Raw genomic sequence first — 18653 nt, 5'->3', positions numbered from 1 at the left:
ATATATATATATATATATATATATATATATCATCGCAGCGTCTTTCCTTTCCACCAAAATCTGGTTTGAAATGGAGAAGAAAACCACCGTCGCCTCTTCATGTTGTCTCCTTCTTTTATGTGTCGCCGCTTTTGCTGGTTAGTCAAATAACTTAATTATTATTGAATTTTCACAATTACAAGAATTATATTTTCATTAATTTGGATATTTACTATGTTTTTTTTTTTTTTTAAATGCTTTGTACATGTAGTAGCAGAAGTTCTTGAGGCACACCACCACCGCCACCACCATCACCGCCTCAGAAATGATGGTTCTGTGAAATTTTTTGTACTCGGGGACTCGTATGTTGATACTGGGAATATCAGAAAATCTGTGTCTCCTTCATGGAAGGAACCTTATGGGATCACTTTTCCTGGAAAGCCAGCCGGCCGGTTTTCCGATGGTCGTGTGCTCACTGATTATTTAGGTTCGATTTCCTACTCTCTCAACTCAATACTCTTTTTCTTTAGATTTAAATAGAATTATTACGGTCTACTAATATTATCTTTACTTGTGTACGAGCTTTTTAAGTTTGAATTTCGTGAAGAGAATTATTATTAGCATTTCAAATTTTCATTTTACACTTTAAATTTTCTATATTTAAGTAGAAAAATACACTTCTAAAGAATGTATAATGATATTTTTAAAGTGAAATGAAAAAAGTTTAATATAATAAAAAATAAAGTAAAAATAATAATAATTATAATAGAAAACCACAGAGACATACTCTCTCTCCTATCCCTCATATTTCTTAAACCGGCTATTTCTGAAACTAAACACGGTATTACATTATTTCTTAAACTGAATACTGATTATTTATGAAAACTAAGCACGGTTACTATCACTATTTCTTAAACTGAACACGAATAGTATCACTATTTCTTAAACTGTACACTGATAATATCACTATTTATTGAATTGAACACTAACTATTTTTAAAACTCAACACAGGTTGGCGTGCGCCTTGCACCAGGATTTGGTTGAGTTTTTTCTTTTCCTTTTCTTTCTTTAGTCGTTACCTAAAGTTATTATATGACTTTTGATTCAAAGTTTTGAAATCCTTTCGCTTAGTTTTTCTTTTTTTTTCCCTCTATTTTTTAAGTGTAGATGTATCGTTGTATCGAAAATAGAATAATGTATGAATGAGCATCCTAGCATATGGTAGTATAAATTTCAGTTTTGCTTCTAATTAAGGCTTATTAATGGAATTGCTTTGTGATACTGTCATTTAGTCTCACTTTTCTTTTGAAATTGAATTTGTCTCAGTTTATTCTCTTATCAAAATCAAGCTATTTCACCTTATTTACGCCCACATTAGGAGAGATTTGGCAATTTTAGAGGTTTATAGAGTCTAAAAATATACCTTGCCAACAACAATGGCTCATCTCTGGCAACATGATATGAAATGTCTTATCTATCTTTTCATTTAACTTTCATGAGACAGAATTGACAGAAATGGGTGAAATGCTTGATTTTGGCACTTTCAAGAACAAAGTGAGACGAATCCAATTTCAAGAAGTAAAATGAAACTAAAAGATCAATAATTAAGTTTCTAATTAATGATATGTTGAAATTAATATTTATGTATATGTGCAGCTGAATACTTGGGTCTAAGACCTCCAGTTCCTTACGCATTGAGAAAATCTGCGAACATATCGGAAGTGGAGAAGGGAATGAACTTTGCATACGGAGGTACGGGAGTTTTCGATACGTTGGTGACTGAACCAAACTTGACCACCCAAATCGACTTTTTCCAACAGCTAGTTGAACAAGAAAAACTGTATGCCAAACGCGACCTAATTAAATCGTCCATAGCTCTCGTGTCAGTTGCGGGGAACGACTACGCAACTCATATGGTTAAAACAGGCAATGGCAGTGAGGTGAGTGGTGGTTAACCTAACTCTATATAATGTGTGTGTGTGGTTTTAAATTTTGGTGATACATGCTACAATGTTTTAAAGACGTGTTTTTGTGATACTATTTAGTTACTTAGTCGGAAAATTGAGTGTGATACTAATAATATAGAAATCAATTTTCTACCGTTAGTCGGAAAATCCGAGTGTTATGAGAGTGAATCTTATTTTTAATTTCAATATATTGAACTTATAAGCGTGACCACATATATATATATATATATATATATATGACAAGAGAGGGTAAAAAAGAGGTAATCAATCATAAAATACAGAAGTAGACATGCCCCGCATTAAATATATAAACTCACCCCTATCAAACTCACACCACTATAACAATAAAATAATACGAATCAAACTCACAATGGTTGATTTATATATATAAACATCACACTCACCTAAACCACAGTGAAATGCCTTGCATGTTTATGATTAATTAATGAGATTTTCCTTCAAACAAGTGATACAAAGATTATTAATGGCTTTAAAAAAAATTGAACATTTTTTTAATCAAGTATACAACTATTTTAGGGCTCTTGGCATGGCTACAATTATATATTGGATTGTGAGGCTTGCTGCTAACTCCAGCACTGATATTCCTCCAAATGACAGGATTTGGCAGAGTTCACCAAATCGGTTGTTAAGCAGATTGCTGTGGATTTGAGGCGTATACGTGATTTGGGAGTGCCAAAAATAGCGGTTACTGCAGTAGAGCCCATGGGATGTATTCCGCGCTTAACTTCCTTTCTTTCCTATCAGAACTGCAGTGAATCGCTCAACTTGGCTTCAGTGTTCCACAACCAAGTTTTGCGCCAAAACGTGGAACAGTTGAATAAGGAGTCAAACAATTCTGCAATTGTAATCTTGGATCTCTATGACGCATTTTCGTCTGCAATTAATCCCCAAAAAGACCGTCAAGGTATGTACGTAACTGCATTTAATGGGAGCTGTTATTGACACTCCACTCCACAAAAGTCATCATGCGAAAAACAAGAGGGAAAATTTGTATAGAAAGGAATGCAGTACGTATGACATTTTTAACAATGCATGATATATGAACCACCAAGTAGCTGACCATCGATCTCTTCAGTTCCTCCTCTACTTTAGATCAAGTAATTGTTGCGTGGTACTGGACGACGCGCACTAGGCAACGTCTCATCTACATGTCATCGTATGATTTATATTTTTTGATATCTTGTAACTGAAGTGAATATTGGTTACTATCTTAGTTGCTGCATAATCTATGCGTTCTGTGACATGCTTGTTTTTGAGAATTCAAGTAGTTGATTGAGCATATGCTTTCTTGGTATATCAGGAAACACGACGTTCCAGATTGATGAACCATTAAAACCATGCTGTGTGGGGGTGAGCAGCGAGTACTCATGCGGTAGTGTGGACGAGAGTACTGGAGAAAAGAAGTACAGCATATGCAGTCATCCCGAACGGTCTTTCTTTTGGGACACGGTGCACCCCTCGCAGAATGGCTGGCATGCTGTTTATTCCTCTTTGAAATCTTCTCTTCATCAGTTGTATTCGTGATTTGGTTATGCGCAAGTACGTAGTTATATCAACAATCAGAGCTGCCCCTAAAACTGCAACCAGACAAAGAATTTCTGTACGAATTGACATGATAATATGACATTATTTGTCACCATTTGAAATCTTCGCGCAGTAGTACAATAAGATTTTAAGGGGTTCCAAAGATCGATCACAATTTAAAATCTATTTACAAAAGAATTTTCCTCTAGTGTTTTCAAGTTTCATAGACGTTGGCGTTGAATCTTTTTTATTGGTGTGCATAAAATGAGATTGTGTTGCGTAAAAAATCAAATTCAAATTCAACACTAACATCTATGAAACTTGAAGATGGTGTCGTGCTTCTCAACTAGGCTACAAGATTATTGTTCAAAAATGTCACGAATGTTATTATGTTCATTTGTTTTGTTATTCCACCCCTTTTTCATTATTTCGAGAGAGTAGTATTGAAACAACTTTAGCATATACGTATGTATTACTGCTCCAAAGGCAACAACTTTAGCTTTGCAAATAACATACGTACACTTGCCACTTTTTAGGTTAAGATACTTAGATACTTGGTCATGCTTATTCATAACTTGATCAACGAGCAACCACAGCATGATTTTGTTTGGAAAATTCAGCCTTGTTACTTGCCGATCCAAATCCAGGTAACTGCTGCTTCTCGCCGCGACCTCCGTTCTCACTCTCTTCGTCGATAGTCTCCAATCTTTTTCCAAAAGTAGGCCTCCGCTCCGTGCGCACAAGGCGCGGTGGTGCGGCTTCTTGCAGAGTTATGACACTTGATGACCTTGACATGTCTCTTCCTCTAAATAACTTCACTAGCTAGCTTGCTTGATGTTTTCTTTGATCAACTCTTGGTGAATAAGCAGAACATGCAGACCGTTTTATATGAAAAGAAAGCATCCACAACTTCAATTGGATCTATGCGTCATGCGTCATATATTCTGCAGTTATTCTTTTTTCTTTTCTTTTTTCAAATACATACATTCATATATATATATATATATATATATATATATATATATCTTTGCTTTATCATCAAGGAAATCAAATCTGTATGCTTGGTTTTATATATGTGTATATTATTTTCAAAGGAAATGCCAAAGTGGATTTACGCATATCTATATACGGATTATTTTGAAGGGAACAAATAGCTTTCGGCACAAGTGAATCATACCTAAGTGTTAAATTAGCCAACTTTGAAGGGGTTCTTCAGGAGTAATTATCTTTCCAAAATACCAAATCATGTATGGTGACTCAACTTGCTGGTCAAATTGGAAGGTCCTGATGCCATGCATTACTAATACGTAACACAAATTGGCCAATGAAATTAAACTACCAGCTATTGGATGTGCACAGTTATGCCATTTCAATCCGATTACGATATTCTCGTTGATCAACTGACAACCATAATCATTATTCGTGATACAAGCACTTTGTAAGAATCCATAGGAGAACAATATTCTCATTAAAGTAATAGTTTGTTTATATGCCACTTGTTAGATGGATGACAAGGAATTGAATATGTTCTTTCTACTTTTTATTGATTTTTTTAGGCTTCTTTTTAGCCACTTTCTCATAAATTCATTTTTATCTCCTTTTGTTCCTATAACTCAAAATTCATTATTTTATACTTTGAAACTCAATATTCGCTTCACTCTGAAAGGATTTTGTCTAATATGTTAAATAGATGTCAAATTTAGTAACGTGGCATAAAAACAGCTTATGTTGCATTCATGTGGAATAAAAAAGAAGGGTTTTTTGGTCAAATTCTCTTGTTACTTACTTTTTAATTAAAAAACTTAATAAATAAGTGAAGTAGCGACTTAGTTCGACCACAACAACATACAAAGTTTCGCAAGAAAAAAGATAATTTGTCCATTTTACGAGAACTTACCATACCAAAATTCATATACAAAAAATTATAGTGTTAAAACTTTTAGTATGATTAAGTTGATTACTATTACAGCGCTAAATTTCTGTATACCGAATATTTTCACTCTTAATCGGGTTGACATTACTCATTAGAAGAACTTAGAGAGAGAGAGAGAGAGAGAGAGAGAGAGAGAGAGAGAGAGAGAGGAGGAGAGAGCCCACCGAAGGATGAGACTTTGTACATCTAGCACTCTAGCACAGTTGGAGCAGTACAACAACTTGATCACTGCTTCTGCTTTTACTAGAAAGTGCCAAAGGGGCCAGAAGTCACAAAAGCGCCAACGAAGTTGGGAGAAATGTCCATATTTAATGGACGTTATATGTCACCAATACGTCAATAACGTTATTATTATTTTATTTTTGATCTTTTTGTGTAAAGTAGAAGCTCACCTAGAATAATATTGAGCCTTGGGCCATTCGGCCTTGTGGTAAATTTGACCTTGGTATTCACTACCTAGTGATAATGTCAAAGTTTTTGGCCCATCAACAGTAAAAAAATATGTGCTCATATCGTTTACATCGATGATAAGCCCTATAATTCCACAGGCTCCGGATTTTGACCACATTTCTAAAGCAGATAGAAAATTGGTCAGTTCAAGTTAATACTTGAATTGAATCACAACAAGTGATCTAGTGGTAAAGGCGTGAATTACGGCTCTCCAATAAATAAAAACATATGAGAGATTTCGGATTCGATGTTCTGAGTTGACTAGTATGCTTGAATGTGGCCACGAGCAAGGTGAAATTCTCTATAACCTCTCTAGGAGTCGATAACCGTGACTTGCCATAAGTTGTTCCCATTTTTTTTTTTTTTAAATCTAATATTTGGACTGGATTTATCTAATTAAGTTTTGGCATCAAGACATAAGTAGATTAGGATGAAAAACAACTTTCCATGGTGCATCAGCAGTTATATGGTTTTGGAAACTTTGTCTTTTGTTACACATGGACGCATTTAGCAATTCCATTCATTTTAAGGTTTTTATCACGAATGATCTTGAAATTGACTTTTACCATCAAGATGATTCCTGAAATTGAAAATCAATCAATATAGTCCCTGAAAATAGGTGTCGCAAATCAATGTGGTCATTCCGTCATAATTTTGTTAAAAAATCTGTTAAGTGATGATGTGACACATAAATGGGCCCCATAAGTCTTTTTTTTTCTTCTCACAAATGATCCTTGAAATTGACCAATGACATCAAAATAGTCGCTAAAATTGACATGCAACATCAAATAGTGACTAAAATTGAAAATTGATCAATGTAGTCCCTCAAGTAAGTGTCTCAAATCAATGTAGTTATTCCGTCACAATTTTGTCAAAAATTTTGCTATGCGCTAATGTGACACATAAATGGGTCACACAAGTCTAATTAAATTTTAAAAAAAAATTACAAATAGGCTTAATAATTTAATAGTTAATAAAATAATTGTCAACCCAAAAACCCAGTCCTCCAATCACCTCTGATCCCAGTCCACATTTCTATACCCCTTTCGCTCTCTATTCTCTAAAAAAAAAATCTCAGTACACCCATCTTTACACACTTCACCGAATTGAACCTGGATCGAAATAACCTTTGGTAACGGATTGGCTCATTGGCAACGACTTCTGGGACATACCATTAACATTTAGGCGATCAACATCCTCACAACCTTAATCTTGGAAAGCTTGTTCGATCGCTTCCTTGGTGGTCTGGTGATGCAAAGAACAACTAGGTCTACCTTGAGATAATGAGGTCATAACCGAGGTTTATCCATTGTTGGTTGAAATTTCCACACCCCCTCTTATGCCTTGGTTAAGCCTTGTGCCTTTGAGAATTTATGAAAGGTAGCTCTCTTCGGAGTATGCCCTACTATAAAAAAAAAATATCTTCCATTGTGGAAAAAGGTATTTAGACATTTTTTTTAATTAATTATTAAACCCGTATTAGCACATAACAAATTTTTTTTACAGAATTATGGCAGAAAAATCATATTGATTTGCGACACCTATTTTCAAGGACTACATCGATTGATTTTCAATTTCAATGACCATTTTGATGGTGTGAGTCAATTTCAGAGACCATCTTGATGGTGTGAGTCAATTTCAGAGACCATTTGTGGTAAAGATCCGTAAATCTTGTGGGGCTCATTTATGTGCCACATTAGTACTTAACGGAATTTTTAACAAAATTTTGACGGAAAAACCACATTAATTTGCGACACCTATTTTCTGGAACTACATTAATTGATTTTTAATTTCAGAGACCATCTTGATGGTGATGGTCAATTTGAATGACCATTTGTGATAAAAACCCTTCATTTTAATTACTCAAATTGCGAATGACTAAGATCCTCTGATTGTTTGTTAAAAAAAAAAAAAAAAAATCCTCTAATTGTATATTCTTCTTTGGAAAATTTTTCTTGAGGCATTTGGCAACCAATTTTATTTGGATGAATTTGCCGTTTTCTCTGTCTGGTTACTAGTATGATATATTAAAAAACAACCCACTCATTTTACAACATTAATACGACCCACTCTCTTTTCCTTGGTACACTCTCCCTCACTCTCACTTTTCATCTTCTCGTTAATATCGACTCATTTTACAACATTAATATAATCTACATACATCCCCACCTACTTTCTTTCCCTCGGCGCGCGCGCGCGCACACACACACACACACACTCTCTCTCTCTCTCTCTCTCTCTCTCTCTCTCTCTCTCTCTCTCTCTCTCTCTCTCTCTCTCTCTCTCTCTCTCGTTAATATCCACTCATCTTACAACACTAATATGGTCCACATACACTCCCTGCTCACTCTCTTTCCCTCAAGACACTCTCCCTCACTCTCACTTTCCCTCTTCGCTGGGTGGTGGTGGTGGTGCTGCTCTGTTGGCGGTGTCACGCAAAAAAGAGAAGGGAGGGTTTCAGTGTTTCACATAGAAGAAGAAGAAGAGCGCAAGACTATTAAGGACTCGTGTAGAATGAAGAAGATTGAGGAGAAGTTTTATAAGAATAAAAAAAAACACCCAAAATGCCTAGAACGCCCTAAGGCGCGCCTCGACCACTTCTAGGGAGTTTTCACCTACTCCAAAGCCGCCTAAGCGCGTGACGCCTTTTTTAAAAATAAAAAAAATAAAAAAAAACACTATCAAGTAGTAAGTAATGCTTTTAGGGTGGTATGAGAGATTATAAAAAAAGTTTCAATTTAACGATGTTTAATGTCAACAACCATGCATTATTAAAGCCTAAAAATACATGTATTGGTGTTTAATGGTGCACCGTGAAGGTTTGAGGTGGTGCATGTTTGTTAACATGCATGAATAAAATAACTCTGATAAAGCCAAAAACAAAGACCATGGACCAACATCATCTTCTTGTATAGAATAAAGCCTAAGCTGAAGACAAAAAACACTGCTACAAACCTACAATTCCAAGCCTCCGATGTATTACAACTGGTTCGTTGTGTGGCTCAGCTCAATTTCCTCATCACGTAGTATAAATATCGAAGTGTTTGAAAAAATACGACAAATTTTATTGGACCATAAACAAAACGATTTTTGTTAGGGTTGAAAGGTAAAAGCTAGGTAGTACAATTTTGTGGAAAGCTAGTTAGGATGCTTTGTACTGTGTACTGCAACGTCTTGAAGTACCATCGCCACATCCATTATCCATGCAAGCTTCTACTGTTTGTGGCGTCAGTTAGTTGACATGTCTAAACCTAAACCGACGGCACTCACTACATTTGAAACACCAGCTGCTTCTAGAGAAGTTGTTCAGTAGCTTCAACAACCATATACTTTCTCTGAGATCGATAATCCCGCATAATGTAATTGAATAATAGCTTATTAACTAAATACAGAATGCCATATATTTACTTTAATTCAGTATAAAAATTCATTTGCAAGCGGTGAAATGTCTCGACAAGTATGGCTTTTGTTTTCAATACATTGCGTTTCGATTTTAAACTTCCTCCTCATGAATCAGAATAACTCTTCTCAAATGGATGCATTCATATTATTCTGAACCAAAAAGGAAATTGCAAATACAACATTTACAAATGGAGAAGATTATCATTACAGGTAGTGTTATCTATACCTAATTTTACTTACCACACACTCATCTTAATTTTCAGCTATCAGATTAAATGAATTGAAGAATATTATTTGCAAAAATTAACAAATATATGTGAGAGATGAAAGTAAATGTGTGAATATTATTATCCACCACTAAATCGGAATATTAAACAACTTTTTTATTTTCATTTAAGAGAAAAATGGAATATAAAAGTTTTTTTTTTTTTTTCCTTCTTTATATTCATTGAATAGGTGTTGCTTTCACGTTACGTTACTACGTTTTCCGGGTCAAGCTTTTCCGGTGCGAGGTTGATTCCACCGCCAGAAACATATCGTCTTCTTCTCCTTTTCTGCTTTTTATTTTTTATTCTCTGTTATAAAAGGACCATTTGGGTTTGACCAGATGCACAACAGCATCCAATCAAATTCATAACAAAATTTCTCAATTCTTCCTCAGCTTTCTAGAAATCCCAAATACCCTAATATGGCGTCTCAGGTTACCTCTCCTCCTCTTCCTTTCATTTCAATTTTGTATCTGGGATTTTGATTCAAATTTAATGGATTGGATTGTGGTTTTGGTGCTGGATGTTAAGTTAAGGTCCTTCTAAGTCAAATTTGGGTGCGATTGCACATAAATTTGTTGAACCAATGTTGGGTTTGATTTAAATTTTACGTTTTGTTTTACAATAATATCTTATGTAGCAAATTATGCTTTTACTTGTTCTTTTTTTTTCAGAAATTTTAATTTTTGATTAGGTTAGTTGGTAGGGGAAATTTTGATTTACTTAAACTTGTTATCCAGATAAAAACAGTTTTTCAAGTTATTCAGCTTTGCTTATTGCTTCTGAGAGCTAAGAATTTATTCTGATCAAAAGCAATTAAGGAAAAGAAATTCAATTGATTGAGTAGTCTCTTGCTACTCAATTCGTTTTGTTGTGATTTGGTATGTGGTTTTCAAATGAATTACATAAATAGGGAGGAACAAAAGAAACTGATTATGTCTTTGAGGTGAAGAGAATATCTTGAAGATTGATGGAGAATTTGAAATTATTGTTAAAATGCCGATATGTTAGCGTATTATTGGTCCTGTGAATTTCGGTATATGTTTGTTCTTTGGTTTTTTCAGTATTGTTAATTCAATCTTTGGTTGTTTTTCGATGCAGACCACTACAGTCCTCAAGGTTGGTATGTCGTGCCAAGGCTGTGTTGGGGCCGTCAAACGGGTTCTTGGCAAACTTGAAGGTTTGTTTATAGCTCCTGTGTTTATCTGGTTCAATTGTGTTCATCTGCCTACTCTTCAGTACCGTGCTCACGTCGTTTTTAATCTACCATAAGAATATCATTTGAATCTTCTTTAATACCTATTATATTTCAATTGAGTATATAAGTTATAACAATAGGCAAACTATGTAATCATGTGAGTATGCGCACGAATGTGGAGTTAAGTGTTGGGATGCTTATATCTTGTTAAGGTCCGATATATCTGTGTCGTGTACGTTGACACTGAAGCTCTGTACACTGGTACTTCGGTGTCCTTCAAAAGAAAAAGGAAGAAATAGGTTGTGGTTCTTATGTCTTAGGGCTGGGTGTATACTTCTTCACCTTTGGTTTAGAGGCCATGAAAATCGTCCCTGTTTCCCTAGGTGGTCTTTTGCGTTGCGTATTATCCCGATTCCCACGTGTTAATCCATTTAAAAATCAAGGTATAGAGGTGGATTTGGAGTGAGTATGTTTGATCATGAATCGTGCTAGTAATCATTGTTCTAACTTTTAACAAAATTTTAGAGTCCATGCTTTGTGGATTTTGTTTATTTTGGTAATGATGGGAGAAGTTAATTCTTGTCATCCTCAGGTGTAGAATCATATGACATTGATTTCGACGCTCAGAAGGTGACAGTGAAAAGCAATTTACCACCCGAGACAGTGCTGCAAACTGTTTCCAAAACTGGCAAGAAGACTGCTTATTGGGAAGCAGAAGCATCAGCAGAACCCGAAGCAAAGCCCGCAGAAACTGTGGCTGCTGCTTAGCTTAGTGTTTTGCCTATTCAATGTCGTTTAATATGTGTTTCGTCGGTGAACTTCAACGTGATAGACGATTAAGTCCTCGTTAAACTTTTACGTGTTCGTAAACACACAATGTTTCTCTTTGAACTTGTTGTATGATTTCCTGTATAAATAAATGGAAGAGAGTCAGTTTGTTGAAGCCTTCTTTTCGTTCCTTTTACTGCTCCGGTTTTGAATGTTCATCCGTCGTGACGCTGGGACTGATAAGTTTTAGGTGCGCCGAGAATGATGAGCAAACATGCCTTTGATGCAATGACACTGATCCTACTCTGCCGTGATGCTGCGGTTTCGGATTCATGGCCGTTACTTGAGTGATGAGGAACCACCACCACCGTCGCTGATGCACCGTCGTAGCAATCCAGGCAAAGCGCAGCCACTGTTACAAAAATGTTGCATGTTGCAACGGTAGCATATTTTTTGTTTGTTATGGGATGGATATAATGGTCATCCCCTCAACCAAGAGTCATGTCATGGCGGAATTCGATCAAGCTGGTGCTTAGTTTTACGTGTCACCGCTGTCCGTATCTAAAATTAGACTCGGCTCCTAAACTTTTAAAAATGTGTCAAATTAGGACAATATTGACGTCTATTGTAAAATTTGACTAAATAATCTATAGACGTGATTCAATTTGGTTTTTTTATTAGAACAGGTCATAGTGTCAATATAATAATCTTGAAAATAAGAAATGAACTCTCAAATTGCTTTTAACTAAACCATTTTGCATGTAATTTTTTTTTTTTTTTTTTTTTGTCAAACGATAGATTTGTTAGACTAGATGTTAGATTAGGGAGTCGAGGGGGTTCGAAGACCCCAAAAGTATTTTTTATTTTTCAATTTGATCAAAAATAGCAAGCTTGGAAGTTGAAAGGAGGGACCTAATTGATAGCTTGTACTTAAAGAAATAAGAAGAGATTTGGTATGAATATCAAGCCTAGTGAGCGATTAGCTCTCTAGTATAGTGATAATCTACCTCAAATAGTCAATATATGCTTTGCTTTCTACCTTCTAGCATGAAAAACTGCAGAAATTGCAGAAATGTACAAGTAATTGGCAGAGAAGACAAACGGGCAAGCCCAGAAAATACAGAGAAGAAGACTACTCGGAGAGAACGTTGCGTACCGGCAACCTAAAAACAAGACTGGAAGAGGTTCAGAAATAGAAAAGACGACGGACGAATACCAGAGCATCCACTCCGGCCATTTCCAACGATCTGCTAAAAACAATGAACTCTCTTGAACATCATTCCGTTTTGTTACATCGATGTATACAAATACTTACAAATAACCATCGGTGGATTCCACAACGTAACAAGATGGTTCAAGTGAGTAACTGTAAATATGAGTCCGAGACTTGGGAGTAAATAATTTTTACAACAAAATATTAGTAGCAGATGAATAAGCTTATGAAAATATATCAGCTTACCCAAACTGAAATATAAATGGAACAAGCAAAAGCGCTATCTTACCACTTTGCCAATTCCCAAATAATCACCGACATAATTTGGTGAAATCAGAATAATAGTTTGCCGATATGCAGACAACTGGAAGTATCGGCTTGGTGCTGAATCGTAACAAATTGTTGTACCAAAAGTCATACAATGTAGGTCTGCTTCAAATTCTTTCGATCACGCTTTCTTCTTGGGTTAGCACTAATCATGCAGGAGAAGGCATTCACGAGTTCAGAATCCTCTTCAGTTATCAAAATCTTGGCTTTGCTAGGATCAGCGAGCAAGAGCTTTGCCACAAGGTATCCTGCAATTGACCAGGTCTGGAACAGGCGTGCTTGTTTTCCAACGAACCTACCTTTTTTCGTATCATAATATTCTGGCCACTTGTCTCGCGAGATCCGTTTCTCAGCAATCTCAACAGCTTTTGCAGCAATCTCAGGTCTATCCATCTTTATGCAAGCGACAGTGAGCTGTGAAATGCATTTATAATGTCACGTCATTGTAAGTATATATATCTATGTAACAATAATTGGATGAAATTCAGATTCAATGGGAATTTGATAAACAATTGAAGTGATATAGCAAAAGTTCAATGTGCAACTGAGGAGGTTATGGTCCGATCAGGTCAAAGCAACAGCCTTATATACTATATAGCCCCACGAATGGGTATTTCAACTCAATAGTCGATATATTGGCTCTTGGTTCATCTATCTGTTTGAAATACCCAACACAACAATAACTAACCTGCCATAACAAAGTCGGCCAGGAACCTCCATTATGGTAGGACCACGGCCTGCATATGCAAAAAAAATGTGAGAGAAAAAACCAAAAGTCGAATAAAAGTTTGTTGTTACCAAGTCAGACCATATTACGTGTTCTTAGGATCACTCCCTGTGATAATCTGCCATTCCTGACTATCAAGAGCAGGATAACAAATCTTAAATGGCATGTCTGCCACCAAATCTCCCCATTTGGCTTCAATCAAATCCAATATAGCATGTGACTGATCTGTTGTCGCAACACTGCTCACTACAGACCACAAGTTCCCCAAAGAAAAGAATCGAAAATCCATATGAGCTGGTTGCAAATTTCCGATTAGATAGCCTCCTTTATTGGGCATCCATTCCACCAGCCAAGAAGAAATTTGATCTGGGTAAATGTTGAACTTATTCACTGCATCATATGAGTACTCTTCAGTCTTGTATCGGTAGATTTCATTCAATTTTCTCAAATCAACCCAATAATACTCTCTGATATGAAATGACAGAGCTACCAGACGATTGTTGAGTGCTCGAATAAGATCGGCTGATCCATCCTCTGGAGCAAGCATCTCTCGTGCACAAAGTAATGCTGAGTAGAAAAGCGCCTGCATGGACCAACAAATAAACTCAGATTCATCCCTGTGATCACGCAAGGAGGAGAGAGGACTAAGTGGGAAAAGAATGACATGCTACAAATGTTTGCAAGACCTGACACCGCAACAACTTCTTTAATGAATAAACCTCCACAAGATTATTACACACTTCCAACATAGTATTATTGGATGTTAATGCCATCCTCCCGTGTCTCTGACTATACATTTTCCCTCATTGCGGAGATATGTCAATAGCAAGAACATTTCTCTCTGATATGATATGACAGATACGAGAGGTTTATTTCTACTGCTTCCTTTTCTTTTTTCCCCGAAGCTACACAGTGCTGTAACTTTTCTTTTCTCTAGTTTCCTTAACTTCAACACCCAGTTTAAACCAAGAATATTAGTAACATTTGGTCTTACTTTTTGCCTTCTGATCAGTTGGTCATTTTCATATTTGTCCTTCTGTAACTATTCCATTTCTCCATAAATATGCACTATTTGAATAGCTTTGATTTGTAGAATTCAATGCCTTCCTGAGAAGAAAACACACATCGGTCCAGGTTGTTCTCCCTGGGGTATGTGGAAAGTTATTATTTGTTATTTCGATTATGTGAGTCGCTGAATTATGAAAATCACTATATCCAGAAGATTAATTATCTTTTTCTGCAATCTTGATTGTTTTTTTCAATTCTCGCCCATCATTTCCCATTACTACAAACTCTACTTTGCTTTTTAGACACAGCAAAATTATCTAATCCCAATCAAATTCCCAATATGACAATAGTCATTTTCAACCTCCAATATAGAAGTTAGAACAAACTGACTCAGAAAAAGAGTGCCTCAAAGAGATCAACTGTCAACAAGACTGATTGACTAGTTTTTTCCCCCTTCATTTTCATATTTCAATGATACTGCAATAAATAACTATAAAAGAATATGATACCTGAATTTCAAGAGGGTGACCATGAATTCCCATACGTCGATCTATCATACAAGAACCATCGGTCACCAATAATGTAGGGAACATATCAAAACCATCAGCTAGACATAACCTTAGAATCATCTTAATCCCGGTCTGCACATCAACTCTCTCCTGAACTGAGAGATCACCCGAGCATTTTCCATAAGCACGTAACAAGATAATCCACCATAACCCTGAAAATTACATAAAGTACGAAGAAGACTTCACCAATGTAAGAAGTGGTAAAGCAAACATAACTTTTTAGCTTTAATCATTTGACCTCGTAAATAAATTACCAGAATCTACTGGGGCAACACGACCAATTGCTGCCTCTCCAAAGTCTGGATCCAGCACCTCTTCAGTTGTAGATTCATCACCATCCAAAGGAACAGTACGAACTTTAAAACTAGCAGGCATCAAACCCTGACCAGGACTATGACAATCCATTGTTTTCTCCCAGCTCTGAAATGTAAGAAGTCACACTTGCTTTTACGATAACAAGTACAGACAACAAACTTACACATGACTTATGGTGGTAACAAACAAGTGGAAGAAAGAATGAAAAAGTACAAGATTTGATAAGATGTCTAATTAAACATCCTCATACAGGAATGCTGTTCACACTGACACACAACGTGAGCCCCATCCCGCAAAGCCATTCAGTAGTCCGGACCGTCTATGTTTTATGTTCCTTAAAGGATCGTCCTAGAAAGAAAAAGCCAGATAGAAACCACTCACAAATCTAATTGGGAATAGTGTTTCCAGTAAACACTAAAATAATTGCAATGATAGGCAAATGGCTATGTCTTCAAACATGGCTAACTTTTAACAAGGAGGAACCTTAAGGGGTACAAAACAATAGACGATTCCACCCACTAGACAACATTGCAGGGTGAGCTCTAACATAGTTTCCCATAAACTTGACTCCAGAAACTAAAACAAACTTCATATACATACTTGCACCAAATACAACTGGGGATTAGAACTGGTAATTACTACTACCACAAAAGTTCAACCACATAGTGTTTCTAGTCACAACAGAATGGTCTTTATTACCAGACTACTATATTACCTGCAACTGAAGTGTATGAAGGATAAAGTTCCGAACAATATCATACTCCCCCTTCAATAGGAAAGCTATGCCAGAAGGTATGAAATCACGAATAAAGACTTGATCGTAATTTAACGTGTTGGAACTGGTAGGATCCTTTGCAGCGATGGTTCCAACAGGACTGCCACAATAATAAACCATAGATTCACGTAGTAAATCCCACGCTTCATCCTCAAGGGAATCAATGCTAGTCTTGTGAAAGGCATCTCTAACTGTTCCGTTTGTTCCATTAGGTGGCAAGCCCTCCTTTTCCTGTTTCAACTCTTGAATATCTTGAAACCCCAAACCATTTGGCGAATTCACCACATTGTTGATTGTGTTAAATTTCTTTGTACTATCCACAAACCATGTTCCGTTCTCATCTTTTGTAGTTGCCCCGCTTATACTTTCAGCTTTTTCGCACTTGCAACTCAGAATCCAAGAATCACCTACTGTCATCTTTCCAAACAAACCACTCCTTATCCCATTAAGTCGATAATTTCCTGTACGAATTTGTTGCATACCGGAACTGAGTAGTTGCATTTGCATATCTCTTGAGACTCTTCTCTTTGTACATTTTCCGTGGTACTTGGAAGAAATGGCAGGACTGCATTTGCTAAAACATGAATCGGTACTACAAAAGCGCGGTACAGCACCGCAAAAAACTTGAACAACTGCCTCGAAAGTTCCCATCAGCTTAATCTTAGTAAATCCAAAAACCTGTATGAAACTGATAATCCCAACCAAAGTGAATTCAAGACCTCCACTTCAACAGAAAACCGCGAATGTAATACACCGGAATCTGAAACGGAGAAATCAAATTTGTTTAAATAAAGTGATCATCCATGCCAGACAAAAATAAAACATAAAAAGTAAAAACAAATAGAAGGAAAATGGAAGCGGATTCTGGATTCTGGCATTGTGAAAATAATAACAGTAGAAAGGTTAAAAAAAAATAAAAGGATTTCATTTTTCCTACCTTTTCAAACTCTTCAACTCTCAGAATTAAGCATACAGAAATTAACAAGAAATCTGCAATTCACATCAACATCAAAAGTTAATCATAATTCAAAAAGTAACAATAACAGAAATACTCAAAATTAAACAAAACATAATTGCAATTAAAGTTTTCAGGCAAACAGAAACCTTCAAGAAAAAAAGCATAATCCTTGGAAGTAAAAACGAAAACCCAGAAATTAAATGTTCAAAAAATGCAAGAAAAATTAAGAACAAAGCACAATGAAATTGAATTGCTTACCAAACTTTCCCCCAGAAAGCAAAATCCGAGAGTTTGAGGAAGTGGGTTTTCTCTGCGGTGTTTGGAAATGGCAGCTGATGTATCTGTTAATCTTGACGACGGAACATGAAACGTATCATAGCAGGAAATCACATGTACGTTTGCTTTTCCTCTCGTCTTCTCTTTTCTTTACGTTGTCCTCATCTGCTTCAATTTTATTCTTATTTTTTATTGAGGTCTGTGTTTTTTCAACCTTTTTACGATTTTTTTTTTCAGCCTTTTATTTATGTTCCTGTTGCTTTTCTTAACGATTGTATTTCCTCCTTTATTTGTTTGGTATTGTTTATACAAAAAATAAATAAAAATAAGAGAAATGATTTGGTCCAACTATTTAAACAATTTTAATTTGTTGTACGGTCAATTTTCATTATTTATTTTTCAGATCAGTTTCAAATAATTATAGAAAGTTAGATATTTCGTACTTTCTTTTCTTTTTTTTCTGTTTAACCGTTTAACTTAATAAATTAACAAACAATCAAGGAACAAAACAGAAAAATGAGTGTAAAATATTAGCATCTTAGCACGAGCTCAAACGAATTTTCCCCAATTAAGTTTGTAACATATCTATTCTACATGATTCACAAAACATCATGAATATCATCTTGTATGAGATAAACCTGTGGGGTGAATGGCTGCAGTAATTTAGAGCCAATTTGAATAAATGAATTTCAACTGGAATGAATTATTTATTAAAAATGACTTTAAAATGGTGATGGTAACAATAACAGACTTTTTATTTTTTTTATTTTTTATTCTAACGATTGTATAATAAAATAATGTCACACCGTCATTTAAAAATGAATGGAAAAAAAATAACTTTACCCACTTTTATCCTATTTTGTGGATCAGTTTGGTTTTGATTGAGCGAGATAATGACAATATTTGAGAGGTTAGAATCAAATGTGGTGGCCGTGAAGGGTAGAAGGACTTTTGGATATTTGAAAGTTGGTTTTGGA

At 35.7% G+C, this 18653-nt stretch overlaps 3 protein-coding genes across 4 annotated transcripts; 2 read left to right on the top strand and 1 right to left on the bottom strand.

The window, feature by feature from the left end:
- Positions 1–33: 33 nt before the first annotated feature.
- Positions 34–3649, top strand: LOC137746418 (GDSL esterase/lipase At5g03610-like). The gene is made up of 5 exons (XM_068486437.1): positions 34–137; positions 251–466; positions 1636–1919; positions 2565–2871; positions 3268–3649. Exons 1-5 carry the CDS (start codon positions 71–73, stop codon positions 3489–3491), a joined length of 1098 nt encoding a protein of 365 aa, XP_068342538.1. The 5' UTR covers positions 34–70; the 3' UTR covers positions 3492–3649.
- Positions 3650–9692: 6043 nt separating this feature from the next.
- On the top strand, positions 9693–11684 carry LOC137748166 (copper transport protein ATX1-like). The gene is made up of 3 exons (XM_068488264.1): positions 9693–9976; positions 10644–10722; positions 11333–11684. The coding sequence occupies exons 1-3, from the start codon at positions 9965–9967 to the stop codon at positions 11506–11508; spliced, it is 267 nt and encodes an 88-aa protein (XP_068344365.1). The 5' UTR covers positions 9693–9964; the 3' UTR covers positions 11509–11684.
- A 1075-nt stretch (positions 11685–12759) lies between these two features.
- On the bottom strand, positions 12760–17880 carry LOC137747266 (neutral/alkaline invertase 3, chloroplastic-like). Of its 2 annotated transcripts, XM_068487342.1 has the most exons (8): positions 17659–17880; positions 17380–17432; positions 16383–17202; positions 15607–15772; positions 15293–15504; positions 13865–14358; positions 13737–13785; positions 12760–13462 (listed from the first exon to the last, which is right to left on the bottom strand). In XM_068487342.1, the coding sequence occupies exons 3-8, from the start codon at positions 17091–17093 to the stop codon at positions 13136–13138; spliced, it is 1959 nt and encodes a 652-aa protein (XP_068343443.1). In that variant the 5' UTR covers positions 17094–17202; positions 17380–17432; positions 17659–17880; the 3' UTR covers positions 12760–13135. The 2 variants fall into 2 exon arrangements, with proteins under 2 accessions (XP_068343443.1, XP_068343444.1); XM_068487343.1 differs by lacking the exon at positions 17380–17432.
- Between the last annotated feature and the right edge of the window lie 773 nt (positions 17881–18653).

The sequence above is a fragment of the Pyrus communis genome, chromosome 10, assembly GCF_963583255.1.
Source record: "Pyrus communis chromosome 10, drPyrComm1.1, whole genome shotgun sequence".
NCBI classification, from domain to species: domain Eukaryota; kingdom Viridiplantae; phylum Streptophyta; class Magnoliopsida; order Rosales; family Rosaceae; genus Pyrus; species Pyrus communis.
The sequence above is the reverse complement of the archived record's forward strand: the minus strand, read 5'-3'. Positions and strand labels throughout refer to the sequence as shown.